At 38.8% G+C, this 11,782-nt stretch overlaps 1 protein-coding gene across 1 annotated transcript; it reads right to left on the reverse strand.

Annotated features, from left to right (window-relative positions):
* Positions 1-525: 525 nt before the first annotated feature.
* Positions 526-9,740, reverse strand: LOC110494231 (homeobox protein Hox-C10). The gene is made up of 2 exons (XM_021569138.3): positions 4,523-9,740; positions 526-1,655 (listed from the first exon to the last, which is right to left on the reverse strand). Exons 1-2 carry the CDS (start codon positions 5,250-5,252, stop codon positions 1,381-1,383), a joined length of 1,005 nt encoding a protein of 334 aa, XP_021424813.3. The 5' UTR covers positions 5,253-9,740; the 3' UTR covers positions 526-1,380.
* Positions 9,741-11,782: the final 2,042 nt, after the last annotated feature.

Below are 11,782 nucleotides of genomic sequence, written 5' to 3' on the forward strand. Positions count from 1 at the left end.
GAGCAGAGCCAGACGTGATCGAGTCCAAAGCAAAGAAGAGAAATGCCAGCGGCTATAGTCCTACCTTCAAACCTGGCTGCATGCGGGGATCCGTTTACATGCTCCTGCAGCCATGTCTCGTTGCGGACTTTGTGCCATTATATACATTCCCTTAATCACCCGGTCTCTTTATCCTCCATCACCCGTTGGAGAATGTCGCATTTCCCTCATCCGGTGAAAGCAGTGGCGTGTGCCCGTGCAAACCAGCCCCATCGTAGTGCGGCTCTGTGGGTATAGAGTTCCTCCTCCTCACCTTTAAACGCATCTTTACTGCCGCGGCGCACATTATATTTGCAGATCATTAAACCCACCTCTGGCGCTGTACTCCGACCATCCTGACATTGCTATTTTATGACCTTGACTTATTGGTCACCTGGCTAATATTTAAATCACCGCTATATGGTCGGTCTTTCGACTCCTTTCTCGCCCCTCTCTTTCTCAAAGCAAGCCATAAAAGACACGAAAGGGAAGGATAACCAGGGTAAATGATGCTCCAAACCCATTTATTTGATATCTTTACAAATGTCCAGCAACATAATTCTCGGGATAATGCTTTAGAAGTTAATGCACTTTGATGCTGTAATGCACAAGTTCACAGAAATGACAAAATAATCAAACACAAAACATTAAGAACAGAAATGATGAAAAGGAAGAGACCAAGTAATGACACGTTTTCATTAAAAGTGCATGGAAACCATTTCAGACACAGGACTGTCACTTTAAGACACATTTCACAAACAATTAAAGACTTCCTTTCGTGATTTTTGTAACATGTATCCCAAGTATAAATACAGCAAAGTACACCCCAGGTTAAAAAAACATCAACTTTTGAGCAAAATAATGTTTTCTAGACATAACCGCGAACTTCAAGAAGTAGGGCATTCAAGGAGTTGGTCTGATGGAAATTCGTGATGTCATCGGCATCCCCCTGCTTGAGGAACAATAGAGGAGCAAATAGAGAAGAAAAGAGGAAAGCCCCCACCCACCCACATCACCACTTTTGCTATGTATTTCATGACATACCTGAACCACCTATTGAGATGTGCCTTTTGTTAACTACATCAGGTGTTAAATGAGGTGAAAAGGAGTCTGGAGTGCCACTTTAATATCCAGCCTTATAAACAATGTGGATCTTTAGAGCATCATAGTATTTCACTGTTTCAGATCATGAAACTTACATTTTTCATAAAACCATGCATGGACTCGGAAAAAAACGTGAAGATGTTTGAAAGGCTTACAATTCCTATCCTGCTCTAGATGTTTTCTCCTGTATGTGTGCATGCCTAGCCTGTATGTGCAGCTTACGCGTAAAAGTATTTCTCTCCAAATAAGATTTAAGGTTTAAGTATAGTCATAAGCAGAGGTTAGCTCTCTCACTCGACTCTCCCTGTTGAATTTCTTGAGCTTCATACGTCGGTTTTGGAACCATATTTTGACCTGTCTGTCAGATAAGTCAATACTCTTGCTGATCTCCAAGCGGCGCTCTCGCGTCAGATACATGTTGAACAAGAACTCCTTCTCCAGTTCCAGTATTTGATGTTTGGTGTAAGGACAACGCTTTTTCCGTCTACTTTTCGCTGTGAGCCAGTTTCCAAAGACATTCTCCAATCTGTCCCCTGTAAAAAGGAATGAGTTAAATTAACGTAATTCTCAGTGTACAGTCTAACCATAGGCTTATTTGTGATAGAAAACAATAATGCACTGACTTAATCAGGTTACAAAGGCCACGTCTTGACGACAAAACTATAGCTTTTGTATTCTGCCTGCCATTTTATATCATTGCACGTTTTTAATCTATTCGACCATTATATTTGCAACTTCCCTTTTTAGCTGAAAGGAGTAGGCCCACTAATCTGAGATGCAAGGAAAACGTTCTAATTTCTACTCCAATTGTTATACAACTTGTCGTTGACTTCGATGTCTTCATGCACGGACGATATAATTTGTCTACTCTAGCTTTTAGTGAGATGATACATGACCGCTTCTTAGAGGTAGACCTACAAATAATGTTGCATTATCTGCGAATCTTCAGTAGTCTACGCTCACTCAAGTTCAATTGAAGTAATTAAGTACAAAGACAGGGCCTATAGAAAAACACTTGTCTAGATCTCATCAGGCAAATAAAGGAAATCAATGGATAATTCATCTGGGTAATTTGGGTCCTTTTGGCGATAAGAATTACATTATGTTCTTCAATCCCTTCATAAATAGCCTACAAGAGAGAAATAAAATGTAGCCTATATTAGTTAATGCCACAGTACAGCTCTTGGTAAGTGGGATGGATATGACGGACTTGTCTAGTCTACCGACAAAGGAGTCCGGAGGGGTTTCAAATCTAAATGTTATTGACTTCCGTCTTGATTACATGGCTCAACGGGCACGAAAAATGCAACTATTCACACAATCTGGAAATCACATAGGCCTAGTAATTGAACTGCGCAAAGGAATAGCCCTATAACCTACACATTCAGACTATTCCAGACCAGTGTTTTTATGTAGCCTAGTCATCGCTTCATTTTTCAGTGAATCACTGATCAATTATTATTTAAACATTTGGGATAAAAGTGTAATATTTTAATAGAAAGTTATTAATATTGTAACGAATCTGATGTTCATTTTAATGTAGAGAGAAATTAGGGACTGAAGCAACTTATTCTATTTCGACCTAAATCACAAGTTGTTTTCAACAACACGTACATAGAGGCCCCATATCTGCCTGATTTTAACATGAGTTACTCGATAAAGTACCATTGTGTAAGCATTGGCGTGAATTTCGGATGCACGCGGTGTGGCAACATATGCTCAATAACAGGCCTAAGTAGAATAAATAATAATAATAATAATAATAATATGCCTAATAATACTAATCGATTCACCATTACCCTAAAGTTCACATAACTTACAAAATGAAATGCAATGAACATGAGGAAGCCTATGTACATAATACGTGTTGTTTTACACGCACAAAAATAGTTTATCGAGAATTTAGCTTCAAAATGTCGTTTCAAAGGTGGACAAACTGAAAAACATTAGCGATCATGTAGCAGCCATTTCGTTGCCCTTCACCTTCCAAGAAACTTTCCTACGCTAATGCCTTGTGATGTGTTTTTTTGTCAGTTTGTCTGTAGGCCTATGTCTTCCCGGGACGGTTTCTAGTGCACAGTTTTAACATAGTTTTGGACTAAGCACTTTCAATGGTGAATATCCATTGAACACGAGGTTTTTTGTCTAGGAATAATCTTAATCTGTTTCTGGGAAAGCGGCCCCTCCGGTTATAAATCCAATTAGATATAAACCAGGCTACGCTAGACGCACATAAAGTGAATCGTGTTTTGTTTTGAAGTCTTCATTGCTGTAATTAGTGCGTGCGTATTCCTTTGGATAGGAACAATTTACTAGTAGCCTAGAATGCTTCTTTATTATTAAATATCCAAGAGAGATGTAGCGACTAATAAGAATGAATGAGCGTCATCTCAACTGCAAAATATATTTGCGACTGTGCAGTTTAATTGATCAAAACCAAAAACGCAGACTATCAAGTAACATTGCAAAGGTTTACCAATGCAAACTTGCAATTAGTTCAATGCTAAACAGATAATGTCGGTCGTAGCAAATTGGTAATGGACTGGCAGCTGAGTGTATGAAATAAAGTTGCTTAAATAAGCAATGTCAAGAGTACACGCAGCCTCGCCTTTGGTGTTCACCCTTGAAGTCTATTAAGGCATGCGCGTTAACTGTTATTGTGTTGCTGTATTTACAAATAAAAGGAAAGAGATTAGGAACTAGGAGATCCTAATTATAAAGATAGTGTTGGGAGGGAAGTGTAGCCTATGTGCTTACACTCCTAGAAAAAAAAGGTTGCTTGCTTCATATATGGAAATAGGTTCGATATAGAAACCTATATAGAACCCAAGGGTTCCATATGGAAACAATTTTGGAAGAAGAACCCCTGGGATTCTGATCAAAGAACCCTACAAAAGGGTCCATGTGGAACCTTTTTTGTTCTATTCTGAACCTTTTTTTCCCAAGAGTGTAACAAAAAACATTGCCTACCAATCGAATCAAGTTTGCAAGTGCTGAAAATTGTAGCCTACTACAAACTGTACCAATGATGAAAAATAGCATGTAAGCCTATGCCAAGGCTCAGCGTTGCATAATCGTTTGAAGTATTAGTTGATTTTATTTATATCTCAAATCAAAAGTTTAAACATCGCAATAACATCAAAAAAACACAAAAAACAGTTCCTCTTCTCAGTTCCTCTTCTCATATGATATTGGCTTGTCCAACTGTGCGCTTCCTCTGAGTGTGATGATAAGCTTGCTTATGTCTTATAAACTGTGGCTGTGTGTGCTCGCACTGATAATATGCTTGTTGATGTGTTATAACCCATGCGTGTGTGTGCTCTCTCTCTCAATATGCTTGTTTACGTGTTATATACCCTGTGTGCGTGTGTGTGTGTGTGTGTGTGTTTGTGTGTGTTACCTTTAACCTCACTGTCTGAGTTGTCTGTGCTACCGTCCGTTTTAAGGACGTTCTCTTTCTCAGGCAGTTGTTTCGTGGGACTGTGATTCTCCTCGAGTTTACTGTCTGCCACTGCCAGATGCGCCTCCTGATTGGTTTCGCAGGTGTCGTTAAATAGTTCTGGATTATCTGTCTCAATTCCGGACACAGAGAAGTTACTTTCTGATCCGAAGCCATGCGCCTTCTCTTTCCTTAGATTAGCTGTCGAGGATTCCGGACAAGAATGTTCGTGCGTTTGACTGGGATGGCGTCTCTCAGCCATCCGCGTGTAGGAACAAGTTCCAACAACTGTATCCGTGCGTCCGTTTGGATCTCCGCTATATAGGCAGAACATTGAGTCCTCCTTCACACTGTCCGATGGGAAAGAACATGGAAACAGGGGTCGGATAACAGGCTGTGCTACCTGGGATGAATTTTTATATTCAGGCCCAAAAGCATTTAGTTGCGAAAGGTAATGATGTTGATGGTAGACGCTGAGATCCGTGTTTGTCGGAGATTGTGCTCCCGTTTTGGAGAGAGGCGAAGAAGCGATTCCATAATTTCTCGCTGTCGAACAGTCATACTCGGTCGCAACTCTTTGAGCATACATTCCGGAACTGCCGAAATAGCCCTCATCTCTGGACACAGAGGATCCTCCTACCAACTGTTCCACATGGAAGATAGAAGCTGGGATTCTATTTGGACATTCCATTTTATTATCTTTCTTATTTTGATACCACTCTTCAGTGCCCCCCTAAAGGATTATAGAGGGGTAGGAAGCTGACATATTTGAGTTGGGGGCATGGAGCATAAAAAAATATCAGCAACACAATTATGATTGTACGAGGCATGCCACGTGAATTTCAGACCAATGGGGGTTTGAAAGTGGCCTTGACGCACCAGATTACCATGACGACACTGGGGTCAAGTTGTCGAATTCTCAGCTCTAGGACAGAGTAAGGGCGCCATCTAGTAGGACAGATAGGGTACAGACACAAGTTCTAGAACACAAAGTCACTATAATTAAAATAGTGTTCTTTTAATTTTGTGTTCTAGAAAACAAATGTGAGCGACCGAGCTGGCAAAAAAAAAAAAAGATAATAAACCTAAAGTAGCAACTAGATGTTGGTTATGTAAATTGGATAACATGTAGGCTAGATTCCATCATGATGCGTGTGGTCTGCTTTTTGTGTACAACTTCTCCACAAAATGATATATATATATTTTATTTAGAGGAAACAAAAGCAAAAACAAACATTTCGGCAATGATTCTTGAAAATTCAACTGCCAAATAGTTGACTGATTTGATGTTTTCTAAAGGTGATAACGAAAATTGTTTGCTTGTTTAAATATCATTTAGCCTATAGTTCCTTCAAATTGGGACGAACGCAGTAGCTTTAGTTATAGGCTGTAGCAGACTTTTATAGAGTTAAAAAAAGAGTGGCATAGGCCTAAGTTTTAAAAAAAAGGAGTGAATTGAGGAAAAAGAGAGAGTGTAATAAGGACGCAAGGTTTATAAACATTGTGGCACTACTATCGATAGCCCAAAATGAATTAGTTCACTTCTAAGCTTTTTGAATGTGTTTTAGGGGCACAATTTCGTGAATTTGCATTACAATGCACTACTATTTTTTTTTTATTGAAACGCCTATTTTTGTGCAAACCTTTCAATAATAGAAATGCATTTAAACAGTCGTTGGTATGACAAGCAATTAAAACGTAGGCAATAGTCTACCCTTTCTGTTTGCCTGTCTATCATTAAAATTATTTTCGCCATTGATTTGTCTATGGTTTGAATTGTCTTTGGCCATTTTATTGTGCTGATCATTGATTAATATAGCTAATTGAACAACATTTGTTAGACTACGCAATAGTGTTGCAAATATGTGCATAATGATTTTATTGAATTACTTTTCAATAAACCCATTTTATCATGGTTAATCTATTTCCAATTCTTGTAAACCTTACTGCCATATGTTGTTTTGGGATTCTAGGCCTGGATATTGGCTATAACTCCGACATTGCTTGTCCTAATATTTCTATATTTCTTAATTCCATCCTTTACTTTTTAGATTCTTGTGTATTGTTGTATATTGTTAAATATTATTGCACTGTCGGAGCTAAGAACACATGTCGCTACACCCGCAATAACCTGCTAAATTTTATTAGATTTTTTATTTTTTAATTGTGTGAGAGGCAATTTCCTAGCGAATCCTCTGTTTGCCCACAGTATGAGCAATTACAGAAAATACTTGGGAACAATTCCAAAGCTATTAATATAGGCTAGTGCCAATGAAGTGCTGAGTTTTCTTAGTTGATTCTTTATCATTGCAAAGTGGATTCAATCATCATCACGTTTTGGTGTTAATTGTGTTGTGTTGCTTAGTTCGTATACGGTAAGAGCGTGTCGCTAGAAACGCTATGGTCGTGGGTTCAATTCCTGCAGGGATCACTTACACAAACAAAATGTAGAGTATGCACCCACTTTATTTAGTTTTCTAAATCACTTTGGATAAATTCTGCAATTGACATGCATTATATACGGGGAACTATTTGTTGTATTTTATTTCACGTTTATTGAACTATTCTCCAGTGCACCCGATTTCTTTATATGTTATTTCATTCATTTATATTCCTGTAGACCTACATAATCTATGGTGATTTAACAAATGCAACATAACATACATTCCTACTCACAGGCATCCTCTTTTACCAGATAAAGGATGTATATATGTTTTGATATAATTACTCAGTTAACGTTTCGCTGTCATAATCTGTCAGAGAGCCTCTGCAATTAAAAGTAAACGCAATCGACAAATGAACAAGCTATACCATCTAGACATACAAGTAAATACAAAAACAGGTTTGTTGTGCAGCGACTGTTTTGTTAGTTGGTTCTGATCTTATCTGTTATGTGACGGTGGAACTGTAGTCTAGTTTAGCCTTCAATGGCGCCGACAGAGGTCACTGACAATGACCCGGCCTGTCCACAGCAAGAGATCAGCTTTACCTGCTCTCTCTGTCACCGTTACTACTTTTGTTTTTTAAAGGCATATCTTTTTGCAAGGGCATATTTCGTTGAACATGTTATGGTGTAGCCTAACGATTTAAACCATTGATCTCGTTTTTACATTTTCAGGGGAGAGAGAAAGTGAATATAGGCTGTTGGGCGAATCCTATAACTGTAGGACTAGACTATTTGTGTGCCTATCCTGAACTTCCGCGAAAAACTCGCATTTATATCAATAGCTTACATGATTTGTGCGAACCATCGAGAAATTGGCCGTATCTGAAATAAGAATTCATTCAGTCTTTATGGAGGTTGGGTTGATTTCCAGTCAAATCAAAAAGGCTATCCGTTTTGATATTGATAATATCGCCAAGTTATTTTCTATGAAACAAACAAAACAACTATAGCTCACAGAGCTTTTATTTTCAAACTTAAATGATTGTTAAGAGATCGCGCTTTATTCGGTGTGGTGGCCTATAGGCTATGTGAGTTCAATATATGCCATAGCCTAACTGTCTTGCACTCAGATGTTGCTTCTTAATAAGAACACAACAAAAAAGTCACATGTAGCCCATTTTTGCATCATAGGCCTACATAATATCAATACCATTTTAAACAGGGTGACTGATCGTGAGGAGCAATAGGAATTGTAATATGTGACTGACTGCGTGTCCAATTATCCGTAGCACCTGGTCGACCTGTCTTAGTCATTGACTTGGCATGCAAATATGACAATTCTGGAACTCTAAGCACCACCAATGAATGTGGTGGATACTCTCAATGCAAACTGTGTTGTTGCTATTAATTCGATTATTAACTTCCACCCTTCTTTGAATATCAACAATATATGATCAGTAGGCCTATAACATTTGGAACAAAACGAGTTTGTTTATAAGGATGTGTTTTGATAGAACTGATCCAAGATACTGTGATTGGTTGTTGTGCCGAAACGTTGGTGTTTATACCCATTACATTATTTGGAGGATAGAATGTAATTATTTTTCATAAAACGCCTTGGATCATATAGTTTCATAATCTGCATATCATAGGCCGATAATATAATATGAAGCCATGTTTTTTTTAAATATAAGATCCGTAGAGTTGATGGTGCAGTCTCTACTTTTTATTGTATTTATCACAGTTTTCTATAAGGGGTTTTCGGGTAATAAGGTAGCCTAAAAATATTTCTAAATCCAATAATTTGATTGGAATTGCAATGCAATTCCACACATGTCTGACAAACTATGGCTAAAAGAATGAACCCATGGAATCAACGTTTGTTTATTGATTTGATTTTAGGTCCGCCCCACTGTCCTAAACCCCACAACCTTAAAATATATAGTTGTATTAGACAGACACGTGTGTTCAAATCCTGTGCCATTCCTAAACAACTTATGAATGCCAATCCACCGAGGTGAAAGACCATCAAATATGTACACTCAAATATGCACACAGCCATGCACACAGATAGCCAACTTGGCGGTGTGCGCTAAACCAACCGGGGGTAATGCATAAGAGGGGTTTACGAGTTGGAATAAACATGAGCACGTCAAAACATCCGCCTGAATTGAAATATAGAATGAAAATATTAATCTTAACGGTTCAAAATCAATCTTTTAAGTGGTTCAATACCCATTGCCGACATTAAACGGACTATTATTAATTGTGTCCATGTTCTTATTATACACATTCACATTCGTAATTACTTTTAGCTTAATATGATTACTATATGGGCATATTATATATGTGTTTTACTTATTGGTATTTCATGCCTCACGTGGCTTTTCTTACGGGGAATGTGAATTACTTTTTTCGAACATGTGAGAAGAGGCAAACATATTCAATAAAACCTAAAGCCTTGATGGGGTAACATTATTACTCACACAGCAAATCCTCCTGTCGCCACAAAACACACAATAAAATGGAGTCCACCTCCATGCCAAGCCATCAAAATGACCGAAAAATAATATTCAATTTGAGCCATTTTGCGCTGGAAGCCAGCTCTACCAACACACTAATGGTAAATTTACGCTTGGTGCATGTTCTCTGTATTAAATCCTATTATTCATCGTTCAGGTGTGATATACAAGAGAAGTAAGCATTATATTCAAATGTGAATATCGTCAAAAAGCTTTAAAAAATGATCACACCACACCGGGCTGGTGATGCGTAGGCAATGTAATTATTTCTGATATAATGTGCAAGCACACACATATGCACACGTACACATTATTCCATACAAGCCTTTACGCACACCATAGACTACATATGGACCTTTACACACAAAGACAATTTTTCAAAACCTGACCTTGATTTCTAAAAGATTTTCATTATTCCATCCTCTCGTCCTCTCGCATGCCTTCATACCATATACGTAGCTAGTTTATAGCTAGCTAGCTAGCTTATAGGCTAAATATTTCAGAAAAGTAAATTAACCGTAGCAAAACAAAGAAAGTCTTCAAGAGAGCAAGCTCATATCACTATTGCTCCTGTTCAAACCTCTACACATAGGTTCCAAGCGATGTAGGCTATATTCGAAGAATTCATCTTTCTCCTCCCTGTGGTTCTCTTCTCCTTAGAGGACGGCTATAGAGCCATTTGGGCCTTGTTACACAATTGTCTATCAAGTGCGGAAGCGTAGCCTCGTGAACATAACAACATTGACATAACACCAAATCGAAGCGCAGGACAGGATTTTGTGGAGCCCTGGATTAACATTTATTTGATTGTACCATAGCCAAGACTCCTCCCAGATCAATATTGAGAGGGTGTCTTGATTACGTTAATATTGTAAGCCGAGACCTGCCACCTTTGAGTGACGTTGGACACCACCAGACAGAACAGCTTATCGCATCATACTCCAGATCCCACTGGTTCATAGAGATAGATAGACGACTCATCTTGTATCTGTGCCATTATGGCGTCAGTGACAGCATGGGCAGCGCCGTTGACACCATCTCCATTTTAAAGTAATATACATTTTATTCTTATGCATTGGCTGATTTCTCCCAATTCACAGGAAGCCCCACCAACTGGACAACTTTTAAATGGTGGAAGCCCTCAATGGCAATGCCCATATTAAAACGAGTTATATCCATGATGAGTGCTCTATATCCATCTCAATGCACTGGTCTCATACGCACATGCACACAAGAGAAAATGGGGAACAGGCGGGAGTCAAAGAAGAGCAAGCAATCTGATGCCGTGAGAGGGGCCCGGATTTGTGAAACTCGGCAGTCCAGGTCCAAGGTCCCTCGGCAGGGTGTGAAAGCAGCAGTGTGAGAGTCTTGATCTCCAACATTGATCCAAAACCCACATCCCTCGGCCAGATTTCGTTTATTTTTTCGGTAGGCTGTGAAATTAGTTTGGGGCGCGGGTTCCATGTTAGTTGAGCTAAGACAAATCGATACATTTTCGGTCATTATCTATTTTGTTTTTGCTAGTAAAAATATACAATTAAAAGGCGTATTATAAATATGTAGGCCGGTATATACCTATTATTTAATCCTGCATGCATGAAACTTTTGAGATGGCACATGAAAATAAGTAAATGCCAAACGTTAAGGTTATTCTGGGCATGAGACAGTTTTGCTAGTTTCCAAGTGCTTTTCCATTTCAATTACAGAAAATTAATGATATAGTTTTATGACCCGGTTACACATATGCTCTTCGCCGTAGTGCATCCAATACACACGAACTGTTTTGCTTATTTTGGGTGCACACACGCCTAAAATGAAACAGATATTAAACAATAGAATGAAAAAAATGGAAAATTGTTTTCCAAAATTATAAAACAATCACAGCTGTTAAAAAACACGTTATATGCATCAGTTTTCAAGAGGTCAGTGCTAGGTTCTCTAAACATCCCCTTCTAAACCCCATCCCCCTTTCCCCCCGACCTTCTCTCCTTCGCAAACCTCATTGGCTGGCTGTTGGTACCCGCATTTCCGGGAGCAAAGCCACTCTCTGATTCAACTTTATTGCGTCGGGTTAAAGGTGATGGCCTTGACTTCCCGGAAGTTCAAAGACAATATCTCTTTCTTTCTTGCAAGACATCAAAATACACCTAAACGTCCCAAGGACTCCATATCTGTAAATTGGTGGGCATCGGTGTGAATTACATTCGATATATGCACAGCTACAGAGTAAAACACATGCCACAGCCGCAGGACATCGATGGGGAGGGCCTATACACCACCACATGGTCAATAAACTTGAGGGTTTTTTTCACG

Source organism: Oncorhynchus mykiss, chromosome 17, assembly GCF_057628025.1.
Source record: "Oncorhynchus mykiss isolate SJ-2025 chromosome 17, ASM5762802v1, whole genome shotgun sequence".
Lineage (NCBI taxonomy): Eukaryota > Metazoa > Chordata > Actinopteri > Salmoniformes > Salmonidae > Oncorhynchus > Oncorhynchus mykiss.